The sequence below is a fragment of the Pelophylax lessonae genome, assembly GCF_965119305.1.
Source record: "Pelophylax lessonae genome assembly, chromosome: 9".
Taxonomy (NCBI): Eukaryota; Metazoa; Chordata; class Amphibia; order Anura; family Ranidae; genus Pelophylax; species Pelophylax lessonae.
This window is the reverse complement of record NC_138776.1, coordinates 83,939,565-83,965,405: the sequence shown is the minus strand read 5'-3', so window position 1 is coordinate 83,965,405 and position 25,841 is coordinate 83,939,565. Positions and strand designations below refer to the sequence as shown.

Genomic DNA, 25,841 nt, shown 5'->3' with positions numbered 1-25,841 from the left:
TCGTTCATATCTGTGCAACTTCGTCCCTGCACTACCTTGGTCTGACTTTGATGCAACTTGAGGTCCAAAGACCTCAAGATTACACAGGCATTGCTTCAAGTCCAGTCAAAGTTGCGCTACTTTCAGATCGCACAAGTGTAAAACGGGGCCTAATTCCACTTTTATTGTGAGAAAAAAAACAAGCACCCATCTGGGTGATCAATGTCCATTGCCTGGATTTTAACAATGTTGTAGCAGATTCCTCCCACAGTATTTGTTGCTTTGTAGAAATAGCTGATTACATACTCCTGCTGATTGCGAGGGTCTTGATCATTATAATCAGCTGGTACAATTTCTGTGTTCTAATAGGGAAGGTTACAGGGGCTGCATTCCTATAGAATTAACCCTTAGGGTGTATCTTGCTAAGACTGAAATTCCTAATGCAGGGGCTGCCCAAAATCTGACCTATATCTTAGTGACTTCTGGGAAAATCAGGGAGCCAATCATTGAAGCAGGAAAATGCATTTTTGTTGTGTAATAGTGGTGTACGGAAGGCCTTTAGGTTGTCATATTACACTGAGCTTTTAAAAAATTTAAAGTGCTGCAGATTGAAAAGGAAAGGCATTTTTTAAGAACATTAAAATTACAGTATGGCTTTTATAGCAATTGTATATGTAATATAATTGTTTGATTTTGTTTACAAAATTGATGTCCCATTGAAAGCAGTGAGCCCTCATTTTATACCCATTCCAAAATTTGTTTTCCCTAAGCCAACAGAGTATGTTCTGAACACTTCAAAAACACATTAAGGTAAATTGCTAGCCTCCAAAATAACCTCTGAAGAGTTAATGATTGAAAAATTGGTACAAATATACCGTTTATACAGTGATTAAATATACATATAGTGATTGTATAATTGGTAGATTGTATATTTGGTTGCCAAAGCTGGGGCAGGGACTCAAAAATATTAAGCATATATAGGTCTATAAAAGTTTTGCAACTACCATGATGATGCATAAAATGGGCAATAAATAAATAAATAAAAAACAGCAAGACACCAATCCTCACATCACCAAACTGAATCTAGACAAAGCATCTACAGTTATGGAGTGTCAACAATTTTGAAGGAAATTAACTAGCAGTACACATGAAGGGTTAATTCCCCAAACAGATGCAATGACAATGACAGTCCATGACTATCCTAACATCTGTAATCTTGTCCCAAATTTAGTAGTATGGTTAGCTACTTCTTTACTGTACCTTTTAGCAACAATAACATGTACAGAGCAGAAATGCAGTACACCTCCAGACCTGTTTTTATGCCTTATTGCTCTTAAAGGTTTTATAAAATGAACAAGTCAGGGACAACAAAATACCTTGAAAGAAGTGTAAAGGATCATTAGCCTTGACTGTGCTGCCATCTTGTGGCATTAAACAAGAATGCGCATTTTTAGGGCAAAAGTTATCAGTTGCATCTAATGAACCTCAAATGATAATGCATAAGACACCTTTTCCTTAATTAAAGAACCTGTAATGGTCAGCCTTCTTCTGGAAATGTTAGCTGTCTGAATGTCATGCTGATCCCCCAACAAGTATTAACTGATCTAGAGCAAGACGTCATTTTTGCACATTCACTCCAAGAACAACATTACAATCAAAAACTAGAATCAAAAGGTTGTAAATGGAAGCACATTAGGACAGGTTCTCTTTAAAATCCAGAACTGTGTTCTGACAATCATTAACATAGGAAGAGACAAATGTTAGCATCACCTTTTAGGATGGAATGTGATCCAGACACAAATTTGTTTAGAAGACCCCTGCAATTCTTACCTCCTCTCAGGGTCCACATCCCATTCGCCCTCCCATTCCCAGCCTTTAGGTGGAAGGAAACTCTCTTGTTTCAGCTTCATTGTTCCAGTGACATCAGAAAATTTGGGCCGCTTCAGCAGACCTGTGGTTCCCCATTTGCCAAACATCAAAGCCTGGTTCTCATACTGGTGAGAAGCAAGAACATCACGTTTTTACACAGTTGTTAATACCATCATTTTTTTAACCTTTATTTGTTTAGCATATTGTCAATATCTGAAAAATTTTTGAAAATATTTAAAACACAAACTTTAAAATGTGCATTTGAGAGGATATCAATAATCAATACATTTTTGTTTACTTTCTTTTGTTCTGTTACTTTCTTTTGTTCTGTAATTTGTCCTTTTTAACTACTTGACCTTCAGAAGATTTTACCCTCTTGATGATCAGGGCATTTCTTGCTATGCAGAACTGGGCTACTTTAACTGGCAATTTCACAGTCATGCAACACTGTACACAAATTACATTTTTTTCACACAAATAGAGCTTTTTTTTTGGTGGTATTTTATCACTAATTTTTTTTTTTTTTTTGTTTTTGTGATATAAATGAAAAAATGCCAAATATATTGAAAAAGAAACCTGATATTTTCTACTCATCACTAAATACTAAAACATAAAAAAAAAAATCTAAAAATTTAATTTCTTCCGAAATTTAGGCCAAAATGTATTTTTCATACATGTCTACATGAAAACAAATCCCAATAAGTGCACATTAATTGGTTTGTGTGAAAGTTCCAGCATCTACAAACTAGAGATCGACCGATTATTGGCAAAGCCAATATATCGAGGGCCGATCTGCACTTTCCCCGATATATATTGAAATCGGCCCCTGAGGTTACCGATATTGACGATATTTCGGGAAAGTGCTGTACCAGAGTGATGCCTGTAGCTAGAGGCATCACCCCGGCAACGGTGTCCATAGCCGACGGTCGGCTGTCCTGTAATAACAGATGCGGCTAAGAAGCCACTCGGCTGTCATTACAAGGAGCGGGAGGGGATGTCCCCCCCTTCCACCGCATTCCGCGGTTCGCCCTAGACTCCCATCCCACCGGGAGACCCGGGAAACCATCCTGCACGGCCGCCGAAGAGAAGACGTGATCAAAGCAGCATTCGGCTCTGATCGGATCTCCATGTAAAAACCCAAAATTAAGGTCATGACATCACTTCCGGGTACTCGGCGCCAAATTAAAAAAAATAACATTCATAACAGCCAAACTTGGCGTTTTGAATGCTTTCAAGTGCAGAGGAGGGGTTTGGGGTCTTTTAGACCCCCAGATCCCTCCACAAGAGTACCTGCAAAAAAAAGAAATCAAACATTTTTAATCGGCCGATACCGATATGCAATGACCAAAATATTGGTATCGGCAATAAAAAAAATGATATCGGTCGATCACTACTACAAACTATGGTATATATACACTCGAATTTATGAAGCAATGACACTATATTAGTAAGGACGATGATCGGTGATTTATAGCGGGATTGAGATAGTATGGCGGGCTAGCTGACGCTGGCTGGGAGGTACACTGACACCAATAGTGACACTAATACAATTATCAGTGATAATACTGTACACTATCATTGTACTATTGACACTGGCTGGGAAGGGGTTGACATCTAGGGGCAATCAAAAGATTGTGTGCCTAAAGCCCCGTACACACGTACCGATCGTCGGCATACAAATGTTCGTCTTTTCTCCCCGGGATGTCGGTGTCTGTTGAAAAGTGCAAAGACAGCACAAGGACAGCACAAGAATTTTGTCTGCAGACTTCAGCTGACTGCAGAAGTGATGTCATGTAATGGTTAACTTTCCCTGTGTTTTTAATTTTCTGAGCATGCCCAGTCTTGCAAATCTGCGGTCTGTCGGCCGAATTCTGTACTGACAGGCGAACAATCGTCCGTTCTGGTGTCCGCAGACAAAAATTTTCATGTTTGCACGAAAGACTCTTGTCCGCAGAATGTGCGCAGACATCTGTCGGAGGCACCATACTAACACGCGTACAATCGGCAGATCTTTCGTCCGCCGACGTTTGTATGCCGACGATCGGTACGTGTGTACGGGCCTTTACAGTGTGTAATGTGTGTTTCTTGTACTTCACTATCTGGCTGTTTCTTCTCCCTGCTTGCAGGGAGAAGAAACAGCCAGATTGCTTTTCACAGTACTCAGAGTTCTATGTTTTTGTAAACACAGAACTCTGTGTGTGATTGGCCACAGCCTAGCTGACTGACTTTAGCCAAAATCATTGGCTGGAATCAGCTGCCAAACTTGTGCTGTGCCCCAGCATGGGTCAGCAGGGGGCGCATGCACACGCATCCCCGAACTCGGAAGATCCAATGTAACGATGTACCAGTATGTCGCTCAGCCTGCAGCTGCTGCCCGCAGTACTAAGTAGCTAAAATGACACTAAAATTAGGATTCTGGTACAAAGCATTGCAAAGGTATATACAAAATGAAAAAGTTGTTTTCACTTTTAGTTTTGCGCTTTTTAAAATTGGAAAAAGTGTAAACATATGTTAAATGTAAAAATATTGACAAAAACTAAAAAGTATAAATATTAATAGTTCGAGACATCCTAAAATATTTATTGTGAAAATGGCTTCATGTAGCCTTCATGTGTAAAAAAAGGGCCTAAACTTAAATCAATTGCCTTGAAAACTTCCCAAATCTATCCTGTAAGTTTCATGGATTTAGTCCCCCACAAGGCAAATTAGGGACATCAAGCATGTTTTTTTGAGGAGCTTAATGTGGCTTAACGTACAAAAAAACTTCGATGTTAATCAATTTTCCCCAAACTTCACACAAAAGAAGACTCTGTCTATGCCAACATATTCTGAAAATTTTAGGTCGTTTAGTAAAATAAAAAAAAGTTATTTACATTAAACTTTTCTACAATCCTTAAAGTGTTTGTTACCCTAAAAAAAGACAAAAACAAAAAAACACAACAGATACTGTTCCCTTAAAAACATGTTGTCATAAAAGCATACTGCTTGTGCTGTGTAATTTGGCACCCCGTATTACGTAAAAAATTTCTACCTCCCCCCCTGTAAACTGACCACGCTGTATCATGGCTGCTGAGCCCTGACACCGTGGTCAGTATACGTGCCTCCATCGTCCGCAGCTCTCCTGTCTCCTGTGTCCCCCTCCCCTCCTTGCCTGTCTGTTGTGTCCGGGCCCGCCCCTCCACTCCTGCTGCTCTCATATTTATTATAAAATAATTCCCATCCACTCGGTAATATAACACTAAGTGCTCCTGTGCCTGTGTTACAGAAAAAATATGCTGATCTGTACCTATATCAGAGCATCTCCCAGTGATCACCTGACCACTCAGCTCTCTGTCCTCTCTTCCCCTTCTCCCCAGCTGACGTCAGCCGCAGGGATCGGCCCTGCCCGCTGGAGCGGTCAGCCAAGCAGGGAAGATACTGCCTGTAAATCATAGCGTCTGCCTTTTTTAGACAATCGTGTGTTTCAAAGCCAATGAATGTCCTCGATCAGCTCCTTACATAATGTTTGGGGCATGCCCGTTTTTTCTACGTGTTTTTTGAAGAACATATCTTTATTTATAAAGTATGTAAGCGGTGAGCTGTCAAGAGTCTCTGGGAATCTATTCTGGTCCATACTAAGAGGAGGTGTTCTGAGGTTACTGGATCCTGTCTGTTATGAGATATATCAGCACTTTGGGCTTTGTATGACCCTGTGGGGTCTAAGGAGCTGGTAAGAGTATTCACTGACTCTGCTTGGTGGTGGATCTTCCCATTTGCACTCCTTTTTGGATTTATTTGGACTTTCTATTTGCACATGGGACTCATGCTGTCAGCTGTATTTGTTTTATCTTGATTAGCGCGACACCATTTCCTACATAAATAGGAAGCTTGATTGGCTTGACTAGAGCCACCAGGGGTTGCCCCCCCATGGCCACCAGGGATGCCAATCAGTGCTCAGGGAGCCTGTCCGTGTCCTCATCAGTGCTGCCCATAATTGCCAGCCATCAGTGCTGCCCACCAGTACCCATCATTGCCATCCATCTGTGCCGCCCACCAGTGCCACCCATCAGTGCCGCCCACCAGGGTCCATCAGTGCCACCTGTGTGCTCACTCCCTAGCTGCAGGTGCGTGACCGACGTACACCTACGTCGGTTTGCGCAGGAGCGGCTGCCTGCTGCAGTATAACTGCAGAGGGCGGTCGGCAACCAGTTAAGGATTGTAAAAAATTATTAAATGTAAATAACTTTTGGCACAATTTACCAAATGATCTGACATTTTCAGAATATGTTGGCTTAGAGTCTGCTATTGTGTGAGGTTATGGAGAAATTGGTTAAAATACAAGTCCTTTTTAGCAAGTTAAGACACGTTAGCTCCCCAAAAAACAAGCTTAATATCCCTAGTTTGCAAAACCTAAGCTCTCAACATCCGAAAACCTATCCTAGATGTTTCACAGATTTTGGTTTACCACAAGGCAAAGTTTCAAAGAAATTGATTGAGTTTAAGGCACATTATGGTATACTAAAGGGATTGTAAAGTCATTTTTTCCCCTATAAAAATAAACAGGTTATACTTACCTGCTTTGTTGCTGTATATTTGCACAGAACAGCCTTGATCCTTCTCTTCTGTGATCCTGGCCCCTCCCTCCTGTTCAGTGCCCCCACAGAAAGCAAATTGCTATGGAGTCTTCCGAGCTGAGTCACAGCTCCATGTGTCCATTCAGACACACAGACCCCCGACCCGGCCCCACCCCTTTCTTCCTTGATTAGCTAGCTGACTGATTGACAGCAGCAGGAGTAGCGGGAGTCAATGGTGCCGCTGCTTTGTCTCAGCCAATCAGGAAGGAAAATCGGTCAGCTAAGACACTCATGGACATCACTGGATAGGGAGGGACCTCAGGTAAGTGTTGCTGCATGCAGTGCATTTTTTGCATTAAGATAAAAAGCCTTCTAAGATAAAAACCTTCTGATTTTACAACTCCTTTAAGCTCGTTACTTTAAGTCACATGTTTTAGGATTGTAAAAAAAATGGCTAAATGTAAATAACTTCGTATGATTTACCAAATGACCTAAACTTTTTTTGAATATGTTGGCATAGAGTCTTCCATTGTGTGAAGTTTGGGGGAAATTGATTAACATCCAAGCTCTTTTTTGGAGAAAGCAGAAGGAGCAGCGAAGAACACCCTTCCTTTACAGCAGGGGAGTAAAGGCACTGGGTGATGCAGCCAAACAAACTCCACATTTAGCCTTACTCACAAATGAAATAGGAAATAAAATTATAAGGAAGATGTATCCATCTCACCAGCTCTGCATACACACTGAAAGTTCCCTCGGAGTAGCTGTTAAATTTCTTCTCCACTGTGGACAGTCCCAACCAAAAGTTGACTCTTAGCTGGCAAGGAATCTTCACGCCATTGTTCTTATCCATTGGGTACTAGAGTCAATTTCAGAAAATGTAGATAAATGTTACAACAAAGGACACTCAGCTAGGCATTTTTGAACTTCTAGAAAGTGCAGGCCTATCTGGGATGCAGTAAAGGTTTTGGAACAGGGAACACATGAATAATGCACATAATTTCAACGTCTACTACTTTGTTAGGTTGAGAAGGTTGAGGAAGGTCACGTTTCCTTCTTCTCACTTATAATTTTCATAAATTGACTAATATACAGAGCTATTTGATTGGTTTCTACCTGTAGAAAGATGGTTTGGGTCTTTCCGCAATATTTTCCACAGGCATCCTCACTTGTGGTGGAGAAGAGGACCTGGTGGGCCGGGATGCGCGCACAAGCCAATCGCTTCTCTGCTCTGATCATCCAGATGATTACATCAGGCATACTGTTTTGTGGCTGAAAGAAATTAACAGACAAGTTCAGATAAAAGATGGTGACAGAATTAAAAGTACACCTGTGTTTTATTATAGAAGATTGTACACTGCTCAAAAAAAATTCAAAGAACACTTTAGAGTATAGCATCAAGTCAAGAAAACTCCTGGGACATTGATCTGGTCAGTTAAGTAGCAGAGGGGGGTTGTTAATTGGTTTCAGCTGCTTTGGTGTTAATGAAAACAGGTGCACTAGATGGGCAACAACAATCAACCTCCCAAACAGAATGGTTTTACAGGTTAAGGCCACTGACAGATATCTGGACCCTATAGATGTTGCACAGGTAGTCCAACTTCTCCAGTATGGCACATCAATATGTGCCATTGCCAGAAGGTTTGCTGTGTCTCCCAGCACAGTCTCAAGAGCATAGAGGAGATTTCAGGAGACAAGCAGTTACACTAGGAGAGCTGGACAGGGCCATAGAAGGTCCTTAACCCAACAGCAGGACCAGTATATACTCCTTTGTGCAAGGAGGGAAAGGGTGAGCACTGCCAGAGCCCTACAAAATACCTCCAGCTGGCCACTGGTGTGAATGTCTCTGACCAAACAATCGGAAACAGACTTCATAAGGGTAACCTGAGGGCCGGACATCCTCTAGTGGAACATGTGCTCACTGCCCAGCACCATGGAGCTTGATTGCCATTTGCCATTGAACACCAAATTGGCAGGTCTGCCACTGGCACCCTGTGCTTTTCACAGATGAGAGCAGGTTCAACCTGAGCACATGTGACCGATGTGAAAGGGTTTGGAGAAGCCGTGGAGAACATTATCCTGCCTGTAACATCGCTTAGCATGACCAGTTTTGGTGGTGGGTCACTGATGATCTGGGGAGGCATTTCCATGGAGGGTTGCACAGACCTCTACAGGCTAAACAATGGCATCCTGACGGCTATTATGTATCAGGATGAAATCCTCGGACCGACTGTCAGACTCTACGCTGGTGCAGTGGGTCCTGAGTTCCTTCTTGTGCACAACAATGACCAGCCTTAATGTGGCAAGAACATGCAGCCAGTTCCTAGAGGATAAACAAATTGATACAATTGAATGACCTCCATGCTCGCCTGACCTAAATCCCATAGAACACTTCTGGGACATTGTGTTTTGGTCCATCGGACGCCGTCAGGTTGCACCTCAGTATATTCAGGAGCTCAGTTGTGCCCTGGCCCAGATCTGGGAGAAAAAACCCCAGGACACCATCCTTCGTCTCATTAGGAGTATGCCCTGACAATGTCAAGCATGCATACAAGCACGTGGGGGCCATACAAACTACCGAGTACAATTTTGAGTTGCTGCAATGAAATTTCAGCAAAATGGACTAGCCTCCAGCATACTTTTTTCACTTTGATTTTCGGGGTGTCTTAGAAATGAAAATGATTAACCTACAGAGGGCCGAATTCAATCAAACGATGTGGCATCCTTTAATTCCCAACACATTACCCAGTCCATATCAGTATAGATATATATCAGTATGATATTCTCCCGATTAAGATCTGATGTGTTTTCAAAGTACAGTATTGGTTTAATTTTTTTGAGCAGTGTATATTGTATACATTAGTGCTAAACACCAGGACTGCATATGTTCATCTCCCCCCTCCAATGCTCTTTCAGAATGCAACAATTAAAAATGAAGCCAGTGAAGCACCTTGATCCCTATAAACATACAGCAAGACAGAATTTAGGCCTGGGACTTTAACCACTTGCCGCCTGCCCACCGTCAAATGACGGCGGGACGGTGCGGCCATTGTTCTGGGCGGGTGTCAAATGACGTCCGCCCATTAAGGCAGGGCAGGCGCACGGTCGTGTACGCGCCGCCCTGCATTGTCGGTGGTGGCGTGTCCCCGGGACACAGCGCATCACCGGCAGGGGGTAAACAGCCAATGGGCATGGTTCCAGTGTGAGGAGAGCAGAGCCAGAAACAGTGAGTTACTGCTCTGTACACCTGTCAAAGTAAAAGCACAAAAATAAAAAAAGGTCCCCACACAGTCCTCAACCCCCCCAATTGCAGCTGTCACCCAACAGTCACCTCATCAGTGCCCAGAAATTGCCACCCATAAGGCTATGTTCACATGTGAGCGGTGATTCTGCCCGCGATTCGGAAATCATTGCAAATAGCGGGAAGCCTGTGCGTTGCCCGTGATTTGCAATAGAACCCCAAACGCTGTGCGATGTTGCCGCGATTTCCGCCTGCCGAATCGCGGTAACATCACGCAAACAACACATGACGCCCAAAAAAAGTACAAGAGCTCAAATCGCGGCAACATCTCACAGCGTTTGAGGTGCTACTGCAAATCACGGGCAACACACAGGCGTCCCAGGATTTGCAATGATTTCCGGATCGCAGGCAGAATCGCGGGGATTCTGCCCGCGATCGCTACGCTCACATGTAAACGTAGCCTATAGTGCACCTGTCACCAGATACTGCCATCAGTACCGCCGTGCATCATCGCCCGTCATCCATCGGTGACAATCGCCCGTCACCTGTCACCCCATCAATCACCGTCACCTGTCACCCCATCAGTCATCGTCACCTGTCACCCCATCAGTCATCGTCCCCTGTCACCCCATCAGTCATCGTCCCCTGTCACCTCATCAGTCATCGTCCCCTGTCACCCCAACAGTCATCGTCCCCTGTCACCCCAACAGTCATCGTCCCCTGTCACCCCAACAGTCATCGTCCCCTGTCACCCCATCAGTCATCGTCACCTGTCACCCCATCAGTCATCGTCACCTGTCACCCCATCAGTCATTGTCACCTGTCACCCCATCAGTCATCGTCACCTGTCACCCCATCAGTCATCGTCACCTGTCACCCCATCAGTCATCGTCACCTGTCACCCCATCAGTCATCGTCACCTGTCACCCCATCAGTCATCGTCACCTGTCATCCCATCAGTCATCGTCATCCCATCAGTCATCGTCATCTGTCACCCCATCAGTGACCGTCATCTGCCACCCCATCAGTGACCGTCATCTGCCACCCATCAGTGATCATCCGCAGTCAACCATCACACAGCCCATCACAGCCAGCATGTCAAAAAGGATGTACAGCAGCGAGGAGGCCCTTCAGGTCCTCTCCATGAATGAGAGCACCGGGGAGCTCTCATCAGTATGCGAATCCATATCCAAATCCGATTCGGAAATTTGAAATCGCTAATAGTAGCGTATCGTGGATGGACTGACTATTCCTGTACACTTTCACTTATAGAATGTATTTTGGGGTGCAATTTTTTGCTATATACATGCAACCACTTACCGACCGCCTAACGACTATATACGTCGGTCATTAAAAGCTAAATACTGGGGTTATGGCAGCAGATAGCTGCCATAACCCCGGTATTTTTTTAAACGGCGGGCGGTTGGCTTTCAGATAAGGGTGGTCCCAGTGGTGGATTCACCGCGGAATTACCCTTACGGTGCAGGGGAAGAGGTGCCCCCCCCCCTCCCGCCACGTCCCAGACGTTTTCCCAGCTTACCGGACCCGCCGGTAGCGGGGAAAACTATCCGGTCCCGGATCCTCAGAGACAGGAAGTCGAGTGAGGGCAAGATGGGCCTTACTCGACTCTATGGTCTTGGAGGACCGGAGCTACGTCAAAAGTTGTTGCCTAGCAACCGGTTTAAAGGGACGCTTTTTTTTTTTCTTTTTACACAATTTTTTTTTTCTTTTTTAGTGTAGTTGTGAGGTGTGAGGTCTTTTTGACCCCAGATCTCACAATAAAGAGGACCTGTCATGCCTATTTCGATCACAAGGGATGTTTACATTCCTTGTAATAGGAATAAAAATGATCAAAACATTTTTTTTTAAAAACTATGTAAAAATAAAAATAATAAATAAAATAAATAGGAAAAAAAAATTAAAGCGCCCTGTCCCCGTTAGCTTGCACGCAGAAGCGAACGCATACGCAAATCCCGCCCCCATATGTAAACGGTGTTCAAACCATACACGTGATCGTTCCACGATTGTTAGAGCGAGAGCAATAATTTGAGCCCTAGACCTCCTCTGTAACTCTAAGCTGGTAACCTGTAGAAATTTTTAAAATGTTGCCTATGGGGATTTTTAAGTACCAATGTTTGACGCCATTCTGTGAGCGTGAGCAATTTTGAAGCATGACATGTTGGGTATCTAATTACTCGGCGTAACACATGTCTTTCACATTATGGAAAAAAATTGGGCTAAATTTACTGTTTTCCTATTGATTTTTTTTTTTTAAATATTGCATTTGGAAGACTGTTGCGCAAATATGCTGTGATAAAAAATATTGCAACGATCCCCATTTTATTCTCTATGGTCTCTGCTAAAAAAATATATATAATGTTTGGGGGTTCTAAGTAGTTTTCTAGCAAAAAAAAAATGATTTTAGCTTGTAAACACCAAGTGTCAAAAATAGGCCCAGTCTTAAAGTGGATAAATGGACAACTTTGTGTAAAGTGCTACTTGGATGTTAGGCCACTGTATTTGGCTAGGCTGTGTAAAAGTGTTACACATGTGGTATCGCCATACTCAGGAGGAATAGCAGAATGTATTTTGGGGTGCAATTTTTGCTATGTACATGCTATGTGTTAGAAATATTGCATAAATGGACAGCTTTGTGTAAAAAAATGCGTTTTCATTTTCTCTCCACATTTTCCAAAAACTTGTGGAAAAAAAAAAATGACATATTCAAAAGACTCATTATGATTCAAAAATTATACGTTGGGGTGTTTGCTTTCCAAAATGGGGTCATTTTATGGGGGTTTCCATTGTCCTGGTGCTCCAGGGCCTTCAAAAGTGCGATAGGTTGTCAGGAAATTATATGTGTAATTTATGCTCCTAGAATGCCGGATGGTGCTACTTGGATGTTAGGCCTCTGTATGTGGCCAGGCTGTGAAAAAGTCTCACACATGTGGTATCGCCATACTCAGGAGGAGTAGTAGAATGTGTTTTGGGGTGTAATTGCAAGTATACGTATGCTGTGTGAGAGAAATAACCTGTAATACGTCAATTTGTAAAAATAAATAAAAAAAATCTTCATTTTGCAAAGAATTGTGGGAAAAAATTACAAATTCAAAAAAAACTCACCATGCCCCTTATTAAATACCTTGGAATGTCTACTTTCCAAAAAGGGGTCATTTGGGGGGTATTTGTACTTTCCTGTCTCAAGAAATGAGATAGGCCTTCAGTACATCAGGTGTGATCAAGTGTGATAAATTTTTAATGATTAGCGCCATAACTTGTGGACTCTATAACTTTCACAAAGACCAAATAATATACACTTATTTGGGTTATTTTTACCAAAGATAAGTAGCAGTATAAATTTTGGCCAAAATTTGTGAAAAAAAATTACTAATTTGCAAAATTTTATGACAGAAAAATGCGTTTTTTTCACAATATTTTCAGTCTTTTTTTATTTATAGCACAAAAAATAAAAAACCCAGTAGTGATTAAATACCATCAAAAGAAAGCTATATTTGTGTGAAAAAAAGGACAAATTTTTTATGGGTACAGTGTTGCTGACTGAGTAATTGTCATTCAAAGTGTGAGAGCGCTGAAAGCTGAAAATCGGTCTGGGTAGGAAGGGGGTGAAAGTGCACTGTAGGCAAGTGGTTAAAGGAGGTGAACATGGGTGGCCACTTGATATGGAGTAAACATATTTTTTCAAATTTATTTAAAAGTAAAGAAAATAATCCTCATACATAGAGTACATATAAAATATGCCAAACCGATAAGTAGTAACTACATGATAATATACATGCTTGAAAATTGCAAATCGTATTGATACATAGGGATTTAGAAGCATCTTTAAAACTCGACACGTTTCGTGAGCTACCGCTCACTTCTTCAGGAGTAGATGTGCATAAGGCATGTCTAAAAAAATTTAGAATGTCATTTTAAAAATATGAACAACAATAGCCAATGAGGGTCCCCTAGGAGTTGTAATACCTCATTGGCTATTGTGATGCATATTTTTAAATTGACATTCTAAGTCATGCTCTTTCAGAATGCTTTTCTAATCGGAACACCCTTGTTAAGTGAAGGTCACACTACAAATCCACTTCCTGCCATTCTTTATCATCTATGGCCAAATTAAGGCACATAATTGTGACTCTCAAAAGATAAATATCACATTCTCCGTAACCTTTACAACTATACATCACATTGCACTACATCACAGGGTGAAAGTTTCAAATCTCTCCTCAAAGGTCACTTTTTGTCTGCCTTGGTCTATTTAAAGAACTGTCGATATTTTATGCCATAATCTGTTAAAGCAGCATCCAACATTATGTCACAAGTGTACTTAGAGGAGGTGGGTTTGTCAGAAGTAATTATAAGCAAAAGAGCCTAAAACTAGTATAAAACTATCCAAAACTGGATGCAATATGTTTTTGGTGACCAATTACATTTCCGGAAAATGCTTATAACTCAGATAGGTAAAATCTAGTACCAAAAATGGTGCCACGCTCTTTAATCAGGTCACTTAGAAGAGGTTTGTTTAGATACAAAACAAAATAGGATTGAACATAGCATACAGACCTCCTCTGATATTTGATGCAGCCTTTCCAGCCAGTCTTCAATCTCTGGCAATGTTGCCTTTACATCCGTGGCTTCTTCTCTCATCTTGACTGCGGCCTCCCCAATCAACTTTAGAGACGTCTGTCTGAGCTTATTTAGCTGAATATCCAGCATTGTGACATTGGATTTTCCTTCCAGAGAGGGAAGAGGCTTCCTAAACAATGGACAATCAGAGAAATCCTGTATAAGCTCTTACAATGAACAGCTAAATAAAATGAAAATGTGCAAACCTACAGTATAGTATTAAGTATAACATTAAAGCCTTATTTTTTTTAATTACTTTTTTTTTAATCAGCACAAGGGATGATACTTGCATTCATTTATTGAGAAGTGTCCCTTGTGCTGGTGGCTGCCATGCTCCTTAAAATCTTCACTCATCTGCCCCTCATACCCCAACATCAGTAATCTTTCAGTGCCCCAGGGATTAATACAGCTACCGCACTTGTCATAGGCACTCTAAGTTTGCTGACTATGCCCACTCTCTCTCACCCCCCCCCCTATTCATTCATATCTGTACTATAGCTTTCATCAATAAAAAGTGCTCTATGAATTGAGAATGGTGGATGAATGAAAGGTCCACCTCCTCTATTCACTGTAAGAGACTATAGTAAAGTTTCTACGAATGCAGGAGGGGGGGGGGGGGGTGGAAAGGGAGAGTACAGTGTCAACGTTTATTTTTTTATAAATTATTTATTGTTCAAGGAATTCAACTATGTAAGGTAGAGCAGAAAGGAAATGATACAAAACTGCTCCATAAGACCTGGTATTATAAAACGTAACAAATAATGCAGCATATACATATAAAGTAATAAAGCCCTTATAAAGGGCACTAATAATGACCAGGAGCCGGGAAAATTCAGCAATAAAAGTCGAAATTCTGAGATAATTTTGGTATTATAGATCATACAGAAGGTATATTACAGAAAAGACTAAAACAAAGGGAGTTTATAGGGAGAAAAAAAAGATAACGAAAATGAAAAAAAAAAAAAAAAAAAAAAACAGGGGGAGAGGTGGGGGAAGGAGAATGGGACATGGAATGCAGAGGACAGAGGGGACAAATCAAATTAAGTAAAATAAATATTCTCCCTCTTGGACAAAGCCATGTACCAGGTTAAGGAACCCAGATGCTTGCTACAAGAGGAAGTCACGGTTGAGAAGATAGGTCTGATCTTTGTAAAAGAAATAATCTTCGTAAAAGAAATAAGGAGTCCAAACTTCCCAGTAGTACATAGGTTTTATTATTTCATCATATACTCTTAATTGCTTACTTTACTTTCCCATTTCAGATTATGAAAATCATATTACAGGTTACATTCATGAATACATTTTATGTCATTTTTCAGCCCTGAAAAGGGGGCAATTTTAGCCCCTGAAACACAGAGGCTTTGTGTTCACTAACAATGCCTTATTTCTAGGACCCAAATCTGGCAAATATTATTTATACATGAGGGTGCGTGACCCACTGCACCATAGGCAAGCGGTCTAAAACATAACCTTTATTAAATAATGCAAATAAAAAAATGTGTGTAAAAAAAAGTGCGTGAACAGTTTTCATCCGAATTTACACAGGAATAGAATTTATCTAGACTAGACTATCACAGTATGGAACTTCAATTCTAAATTCATTCTTTGCAGTTACAGCTCAAGGTGACCATAGCAACCCTTTGCTGTTCAGAAGCCACCATTGTAGTGTCGACAAGATCTCTACACTACTTGGTGGTAATAAAGTTTTAGGGGTCCTGTGCCATTTATCTATTCCCTATCTAAAACCTGACAGGGGTTTTAATCCTCACCACTACTTTAGACACTATAGGCAGTGTTATATTAGAACTACTTACATTATCTTGGTGTAGAGACAGGGCCACTGAGAAGGTGGGTACTACTAATCCTCCTGCACTGACAGGCAGAAAGAAGGGGAACCTAAACAGGAGGGGAGCGATCGGCGTGGCTTTTACTGGAACTGGTCTCCTGTAGTTCCCCACTTCAGCAAAGAAATGAATGTACACTGCTCAAGCAGTTGGAACTTCACAGCCAGCCATGGGTGCAGGACCTCGGATCGCCACCGCAAACAGGATACAAGAGAAATGGCCGCACATCAAGCGATGGCTCATGATGAAAGGGTTTATTGAACAAGGACGCAAGGTACAGCAAAATGGATGGTAGACATGTTTCACAGGATTCACAGCGTGCTTGTTCACCAAGGTATTGAACAAGCATACTGTGAGTCATGTGAAACATGTCTACCATCCATTTTGCTGTACCTTGCTTGCCTCTCCTTGGCTGGCTTTCAGCTGCTGCAGGGGGGGCACGGACTACAGAGGATTGGTTCCTGTGAATGCTGTCCCTGCAGCATCGATCACCCCCCTCCTGTCCAGGTTCTCGTTCCTTCCTTCTGCTGCCCAGGCCTCTCTGTGTGCCCCACTGGTCCCCCCCATTACCTCCTCTCTCTCCAGGCTGCTGCGGGCATGAAGAGGGATGTTTCAGGATGGAGAGTGGAGGAAAGGGGCGGTAAATATGTAATTCATACACAGAGCTTTATTTATTGACTCAATACATTAGGTTTTAGATTTTGCTGGAAATCTGTAAGTTGTGTTTGTGTCCGCTAATGATTTTCGTGTATTTTTAGGAATAAAAATTTTTTCAGGGGAAGTTGGGTGGGGGGGGGGGGGGGTGGCCTTGTCAGGCAGAAATCACGGGGCCCATGCAGCCTAACAGCGGCCCTGTGTACAGATACATATAGAACATTCATACTGTGTATGCACCAGGCATGACTAAACAAGATATTTTCACATTCTAAAATGGTAATAAAAAGGTACATACATAATGTCCTGTATCAGCTGATCAATTAATCTTAGCCATATCTCTGCCAGCCGAGCCTCGGGAATCTTGCCCTGGATTGCCGATTTCAAGGTGGCAATGTTGGATTGCTGCAAACACGAATTTTAAAATATTTTAAATGAAAAAGTTCTAAGACACCAGGTCGTAATGCATATAAAAAGGTTAAAAATGGATTTTTGTAAAATCTTACCGTAAAATCCTTTTCTCTTAGCTCATTGACAGACGTAGTCCTCGGTGATACACCACCTTCGGGTTATGTTGCCTCCACAGGAGCAGGACTAGACAGGAAATTAAAAAGCTCTGGCCACACCCTAGGGGCAGTCCCAGAGGGTATATCCTCTCTCTCTCTGCCTCAGCAAATCAGTTATGTGAAAAAGCAGTCTTTAGAGATTTTAACCCAACTCAAAAAACAGAGGGGCGGGGACTACGTCTGTCAATGAGCTAAGAGAAAAGGATTTTACGGTAAGATTTTACAAAAATCCATTTTTCTCTAGCGCTCATTGACAGACGTAGTCCTCGGTGATACACCACCTTCGGGACGTCCCAGAGCAGTATCACAACTGAGGGGTGGGAAAATGAAATCAAATCCCAATCTAGAAGGCCCAACCGGTGCCAACTAGAAGTTTACAATGCTCATCCTTAATGATGAGACTCAACAAAAAAGAGAAAAATTTTCTTTTTTTTTTTTTTTTTTAAACAGAAAAAAACCCTCGAGGTAGACCACCGGTCTCCTCAAATTGCGGCCTGCAAAACCTTGCGGCCAAATGAGGCATCCGCCGATGCCGTCACATCAATTTTAAAGAATTTTGTAAAGGTATGTACCGACGACCAGGTGGCCCCCTTACATACCTGGACCACTGACGCCTGATGGCGAAAGGCCCAGGAAGTACTGAGCGCTCGAGTGGAGTGCGCCCTAACAGGGAACGGAGGACTCTGACCCTTAATAGAATAAGCCTGTACCACCGTTTGTCTAATCCATTTGGCAATGGTCGCGGCAGATGCAGGCAAACCCTTTCTGGGGCCATCCGTGATCACAAAAAGTGAATCCGTCTTACGGAAAGATTCCGTAGCTTTCAGGTATACCCTGATTGCCCGAACCACATCTAAGGAATGCAACGCATGTTCCCGATGATGCTTGGGCTGAGGACACAAGGAAGGTAGTACAATATCTTCATTCAGATGAAAATCTGAAACCACCTTAGGAAGAAAAGATGGCTTAGGATGAAGTACTACCTTATCCCTATGAATCACTAGGTATGGGGACTGGCATGATAATGCAGCCAGTTCTGACACCCTGCGAGCAGAAGTAATAGCCACCAAGAAGGCCACCTTCTGGGATAAAGTAAGCAAGGGAATCTCCCTGATGTTTTCAAAGGGAGGTTTCTGTAGAACCGACAAAACCAAATTAAGATCCCAGGGCGGTAAGGGCGCGCGGACTGGAGGAGCCAGGTGCCGCACCCCCTGGATGAAATTCCGCACCAAGGACTTGGTAGCTAAAGGTTTCTGAAAGAAGATTGCTAATGCTGAAACTTGACCCTTGATGGTGCTCAAGGCTAGCTTCTGCTCAACCCCTTGTTGCAAAAAGGCCAATATTCGAGTCACCGAATAGGTACGTGGAGGAAATCCTAAAGATTCGCACCACGCAATATAAGTCTTCCATGTGTGATAATAGACTTTGCTGGAAGTCGCTTTCCTTGCTTTAATAAGGGTAGGAATGACTGAAGTAGACAAACCTCTGTCCTTCAGTACTTGGGTCTCAATGGCCAGGCCATTAAACCCAGCGACTGTAAAGCATGATGGTAAATTGGTCCTTGAGACCACAGAGACTCCCTGAGACGAAGTTCCCACGGAACGTCTACGACTAACATGTCCAAGTCGGCCAGGCCGGCTTGAGGAGGCCAGCCTAGAATTTCTAGGACCACTGGCGCTGATAGAATCTGAACCAGGCGTCCCTAGAGGTATCTGGCCCGACCATCCGAGAAAGTCTGGTCGTTTTCTGTTCCCACACATTTATCAGATACCTGATTGTTATCAGGAAAGGTGATCTTTTCTGGTTGAACCTCAGGGACCGAAGTCACCCGACTAGAGGCTACTTGGCCTATCTGGTCAACCAGATCCGATTCCTGTGAGGTATAGGGACTAATCTTAGGAAAAGGTAAAGGAAAAGATCTATTCAGGGAACGGTAACTACCGCTTCCTGTAGTACTTAAATGTTGGAAGGGAAGAATCGCACCGGTAGTAGTGGTTGATGCTCGATCTAATGTCCTAAATACCGGTGAAAACGTCCCCCCACCCTGAAACCGGGTGGGGGCGCACCTTCAGGCTGTGTACTCCTTTGCTTCGGGTTTGGCTGGGTTGGTCCTTTGCTTGTCCGACCAGCCCTTCTTGAACCCTCCTGGAGGAGTCTTGCCTTTCCCGCTAGTACCAGCCGGGCGCCCTTTATGGGCGGTAAAGAAAGGTCCTCGCTTGTTGCGAGGTCCCTTAGCTTTAGCAGCCTGTGGCAAAAAAGTGCTCTTGCCCCCAGTGGCATCCTTAATGATTTCATCTAGGTTGGCCCCAAATAGACGATTCCCCTGAAAAGGGAGATTAGTCAAGGTCTTTTTGGAACCTAGGTCAGCTGACCAGCATTTTAACCACAGCACACGTCTGAGGATCACCGCTGACTTAGATGCATGCCCTAATAAGGGAGTAGTGTCCAAGGCTGCGTCACAGATAAACTGTAGCCCTTGTATAATCTGTTCCATCAAATCAGATGTCTCCTGGGGAATATCTTTTCCCCTAAGATCTTGGCGTACCATTTTCGCCCATTCCGTAAGTGTCTGGGAAACTAGACCAATAACAATTACTGGTCTAAATGCTGACCCTATCAGAGAGAAGATGGTGCGGGACTCTGCTTCCATCTTTCGATCCACCGGATCCTTAAAGGACGAAGTGTCCTCCACTGGAATAACCGTGGCTTTATTCAGCCTGGAAATAGGTGGATCCACCACTGGTGGTACCGTCCATTTCTTAATGATGGATTCCTCAAACGGATAGCGTCTAGCAATACGCTTGGAAATAGTAAAAGATACGTTTAGAATGCTCCCATTCTCCTTTAATCTGATTACCGAAACATTTAGGTACAGGAAAAACCTTCACCGTTTTGATGGGCTTATTAGTACCAAAAGGAATCTCTGTTTCAGTTGCCTCTGCCGGTAAAGCCTCAAGTTTTAAGGTTTCCTGCACTGCCACAACTAGTGCGTCCACCAATGCTTCTTCCTGAATTATAGCAGGAGAAGAAGCGTCCTCCTCACTGTCTGAGGGGGCTTTACCTGGGATAACAGCCCTTGCAGAGGAACCTGCAACTGCAGTGACCATCTCTGAATCTGAGTCAGAGGTGTCAGATGGTATAGGGGTAGGCGGGGGTCGCTTCCTTGACCCCCGTCCCTGACAGGCCGCCTCCACCCGAGCCACCATAGACTCCAAAATTGCTGTAAATGACTCTACACTCTGTGCACCGGCGGGTCCCGTGGCCCCCTCGAGGGAAACAGGTGGGGGAATATGTGTGGCAGGGTCCATGATAATTCCAGTCACTTCCTGGATAATATAATTCAAAAATAAAAAACTTTTTTTTTTTTTTTTCACAGACCCCCAGCGCCACAAAAGCCCCTTAGTGTTACCTGCTAGGGATCCCTATCGATCGAGAGAGAGAGAGAGAGAGACACCCAGGCTCACCACTTGATGCTCAGAGTTTAACTGCAACAGGTTACAGCGCTGTCTTGACAAACAGGAAGTCTTTTGGCTGGCTGCCCAGGAAGAAAGGAGGCGGCTCCGCCCCTTTGCACGCCTTCCGGCGCCTCCCCTAGCTCCACGAGGTGTTTGGATCACCTCAAACATGGCCGCCCCCATGCTGGAGACACGAGGCTACGCCAAAATGGCGGCTCGTGCGATCCAGCAAAAAAAGAAAAAAATGGCGGCGGCCTGTACTGAATAGCGGTGTGCTGCAGGGCACACAACACTCTCTCTGCATGGGGATTTGGCGTGGTTGGCGATACCGGCCCTGGCGGACCGCATGGCCATTCGGGAGGCCTGCTAATAGCTGGAGATCTGATTAGGAAGGCAGTCTACATGTCCGTGGCTTCTGACTGGTAGGTAGCTTATTCTTATCACCGTAAGATTCCCAGAATGCCACAGATTATAATCTTTTAACATGTATACAATTAGATTGTTAGCTCCCAAACCAAGCCTCCTGGCTTTTTTGCACATAAAATCACACTCAAAGTAGGAGGATCTGTGTCATTATAGGATAGAGAGGGACTCTATCTTACCATACAGAGAGGGGCCCGCGTTCACCACAAGACCCGTCAGGGGAAAAGGGGGAACATACTACTCACCATACCGGAAACCAGGCGGGCACCAACTCCTGACAGTACCCCTCTCCACCGGGGCGGGAGGGCTGTCGACCGATATGGGCGCCGTGACTCATGGTCTTTGGCGTTTCAGCGAGACGTTTAACTCGCGGGGTCAGTCCTTTAATGGGACTTTGTCGCGGCCGACCCAGCGCGGAGCTATGGCCTGCACGCGCTCGTAGGCTGAACTGGGGTGACCACCGGATCTCAACATCCAGCCCGTCGCCCAGTTCAGCTTTCTTGCTTGAAGATCTCACAGAAACACTGGAGAAAAAAAGCTGTCTAAAAAATCCTTTAAGAAAAAAATCTTGCCAGGACCTAAGATCCAGCAAGGTATCTAGGTCCTTACTCCTAACTAGACAGAAAATAACTGATTTGCTGAGGCAGAGAGAGAGAGGATATACCCTCTGGGACTGCCCCTAGGGTGTGGCCAGAGCTTTTTAATTTCCTGTCTAGTCCTGCTCCTGTGGAGGCAACATAACCCGAAGGTGGTGTATCACCGAGGACTACGTCTGTCAATGAGCGCTAGAGAAAAATAGATAAACCATTCCATTCAGTTTATTTACTCAAACCAATATTCATATTACATTGTTTAGTAGAAAATAAGATGGCCGAAATAGATTCGTGAAAAATCTGAAAAAACGACATAGTAATCTTACCAGACGTTCAATCATTGTCAGCAAAATGTTGACAGTATCTAGACGATGACTAATATCTTCCCAGTAAGATGTTAGGGTTACTACAGGTTTAGTGGCTGACCATGGGAGATAGTAATAGAGGTTACCTGTAAGTGTACAGAAGTAGGTTATCTTTCAGGCTTGTGTATGGGGAATGGATTTACATGCAATTTATGGCAAGAAAAATTATATTGTGCAGCAAAATATCCAAACAAAACAATATCTTCTCAATTTAATTGATGCTGTGACTGTTACTGTCACTGTTAAAGTGGATCCACAGCACTCCCGAATTCAAAATTTAACACGAATTGCAGCACAATCACATATAAAAACAATTTACGTCATACACTTGTGAATTTTACAAATAAAATAAAATCTTCATCCACAAAATAAATATCAGCAGCCCGGATCTGTGGCGTAATATGTACAGGGGCGGAGCCATGGGTGCTGTTGCGGTCAGAATGTGTATGTGATAGAATTGGGGGGGGGTGTTATGAAAGACTGGTACAGTCATCTTGCTGGCTACTGTGAACTATTTGAATGGAGCTGCTTCCTTTGTAAGAGTTTCGATGAATTTTTCTGCTTTTACTAAATACAAAAAATGGAGAGCACTATTAGCCTTCTCCATTTTATATGGTTATTGTGGTTTGTCTATCTGAGGCTGAGAGCCATGAAATGACCAATGCTGGATGTAAATTCTAAAAGGGGACGCGTACCATGTTGTGCGTTAAGTATACACAAGTTTGGTTTGACCTGATGAAACTTTTAAGGGGTCAGATCTTTGAAGTGAGCAGATAATATTAATTACATAGTGGAGAGCACAAGTTTGACGGTGAGATTTGAAGCTTTTAAGTTTGCATTTTTTTTCTGCGGAAGTGGGGATACATTATTGGGATGTTGGACTGTCTCATTTATATTTGTTTTTTGGAGGATGATTTTGTGTTTGATTTGTAAAATTTACAAGTGGATGATATACTTGATATGTGATTGGGACATTGTGCCTTGTTTGTGTCCTCTCCCCTACCTTAGCAAGTCCCAGCTAAAAAAGGTCTAAACCAGAAAAATTTACCTAAGCTGCCAAGAAGCACTAGGTTATTCTCTTGTATTCCATGTAAACTAAGCTGTCAACCAAAATGACATACTGGAAGCAGACGCATAGAAGACACCTCCATAAGGAATAAGAATCACCTAAAAACGCTGGAAAAAAAAAAAAAAAAACTAGGGACCTGTAGGGTAGGGTTTTAGGAGCACATCTACAGAACGTGCCCAACAAAGCTTTTGCCTGTGCGCTATACTGTAAGATTAAGATATAAGTATACTGCATACAAAGGGTGTTTAGCTACAGATAAATTTAAAAAAAATACCATCGAATACTGCACGGCTGTACCGAGTTGTTGATGCCAGAGGTTTACAAGTGCTGTCAAACTTGTTGCCATAATTTCCAATGCTGACTTCAAATTGTATGGCTTCACCAATATCCTGCAACATGGAGGCGGAATGGAAAACAGCACACAAGCTGAACTTCCGCCGGCGCTGATATTTCTGGAAAGAGCCAAGTGGACATTAGCTTAATCTGAGATAAAGAACTTTTATTTAAAGTTATTACACTACAAACACCAGGGATTTCTTCTTATTCACATTTAAAGTGATTTACCATCAGCTTCATAGCAAATGAGTTTTACCTTAAATTTGTTCCCATAGACATTGTTTAAAACACTGCTGAACACCTTCATATAAAAAGAAAAAAAAGTAGAATCTGCTTTTTTACTGCCCCAACCACTTCACTCTAAAGCCCCACATACAATGTCAGGAGACATCGGATGGTTAAAAAAAAAAAAAAAAAGGCAGCGGCTGACATTCAACCCGTGTGTATGCCACCCTTTCCAACAGAAGCCAGCCAATTGGCAGGCTTCTTTCGGATTAGTATGCACAATCAGCGCTCTGAGCCAATTGCGGAGAGTGCTAATTGGAGCGTTCTGTGGGGGGGGGGGGCATCCCCCCCTCAGAATAAAACAGCTCAGCTGGGGAGATCACTGTACTAAGCTCGGATCATTAGTACAGCAGCTCTGACTGAAACAGTGTGTACCAGACTTAAGGCTGATGATCATCTTTGGGAGAGGGCAGGGTAAGCTGAGCTGCTGAGAGAAAGGTTTCAACAACTTCATTGTTTCAGCTGTGAGGGTGTGTTTTAAACCTCATTTATTGCATGTTAAAGAATGTGTTAATATGTAAATGTATACGACTTGGCCTTCGGTTCATTTTTAGTCACTGAGCCAACATAACAAGTCAATCAGCACTTTCATAAGGTAAAGTCAACAATGCAGCTAAAAGTGGCTCAACTCTGGGGGGGGGGGGGGGGGGGGGGGAATAATTAAAGTTGGCAACTACAAATACTTTAGTTGCTGACTTTTAAGAAAAAGGACACTTGACTGTCGTCTATCCAGGGAACCAGGCTAGCTTTTCACTAGCCTTTGGGTTCCCAGCACACGCATCCTAACTGTGGACAACCAGCTAGCTTGCTTTTGGTTTCACATCTGGCTGCCCAATGTGCATGCGCGAGCCACGCTGCCCTTTGAGAATGGCCCCGCAGTCTTATGGGACCTGGGACATGCTTTTTAAAAGACTTCAGGGAGGAAGGGGAGAGGGGGAGGAATTCCACTCAGATCACCTAGGCGATCTGAGCGGAAGTCGATACCTGTCAAAACTAGGTATCCCCCCTCCCAAAAAAAGAAAAAAAAACTGGATACACCCAGTAGAAAAGGTTGAATACCAGCTTGGTCTGCAAAAAGACTTTGCAATGAAGGTTGCAGCATGCCATTGTAATTCAGAAAAGGGATAGCAAGGTACACCAGTAATATGAAACTTTATAAGGTTACTGTATCCACTTGAATAAGGCTGTGGCAGGACTTACCTCTACAACAAGAACATCATCACTGGGGATATCCTCTATCTTTTTACCTGGAGTGCCATCAAGCTTTGTTACCAACTCTACAAGGATTCTTCCTCGATAGGATACACCTTCTCCCTAAACAGTTAGAAACATTATATAAGGAAAGAATCTATCAAATTAAAAGTAACTAATATATGTGTCTATGAATATTTCTAGTTTTTTTTTTATGGTTTTGGATAGGGCAGGTACTCTTGTTAGTTTTTAACTGCTGTCTATGTCCCCTCACTGGGAAGATTCACCTTTCACAGGGAGGGTGGTCACTGGGGCAGAAACCGATGAGAACAAGACATGAGGGGAAATCTTCCAAGGGATTAGTCCTGGTAAAAACTATTGTGACCTGCCACAGTGCAGTATTAGGAAAGGGATGTAGAGATGACATGATTCTCTGAGTTTCATCTTGAGAAACTCCAGCATGTGTGCTGTGAGCAGAGAAAGCGGTGTTTTAAGTCCTCAGGGTTTTGAAATCCTGGATTGAGGCCTGGAGCTTACAGGCTCCAAAGTGTCTTGGGCGGGATGGAACCTTCAATCCTGTATCCGGATTTTGCTAGATGCCTGCAGCCTGTGCGAGTACACAAGTGTGCAAGTTCTTATAAGCCAGATCTGATGAGGGCTCAGGGAGGTTGCTGCCATTTAGACACAGTCTGTGTGTGAAGATAGTAGTGTTCTCCAGGCAGGAGGGCTGACTTGCTGGGGAAACGAGACCCCATGTTGAGGGAACTTCTTGTTCATAGGACT

The 25,841-nt window shown here is 43.1% G+C and overlaps 1 protein-coding gene across 3 annotated transcripts in view; it reads right to left on the bottom strand.

Moving 5' to 3' along the window:
* Window positions 1–25,841, bottom strand: part of MYOF (myoferlin) — a 291,688-nt gene that overhangs the window by 90,981 nt on the left and 174,866 nt on the right. For all 3 annotated transcript variants that reach the window (XM_082267590.1, XM_082267588.1, XM_082267589.1), the window contains 8 exons: window positions 25,068–25,181; window positions 23,521–23,698; window positions 22,139–22,263; window positions 17,074–17,180; window positions 14,215–14,407; window positions 7,515–7,670; window positions 7,126–7,257; window positions 1,810–1,973 (listed from right to left, as the gene is read on the bottom strand). In XM_082267590.1, coding sequence (XP_082123716.1) covers window positions 1,810–1,973; window positions 7,126–7,257; window positions 7,515–7,670; window positions 14,215–14,407; window positions 17,074–17,180; window positions 22,139–22,263; window positions 23,521–23,698; window positions 25,068–25,181 — 1,169 coding nt within the window. The remainder of the gene's footprint in view (window positions 1–1,809; window positions 1,974–7,125; window positions 7,258–7,514; window positions 7,671–14,214; window positions 14,408–17,073; window positions 17,181–22,138; window positions 22,264–23,520; window positions 23,699–25,067; window positions 25,182–25,841) is intronic.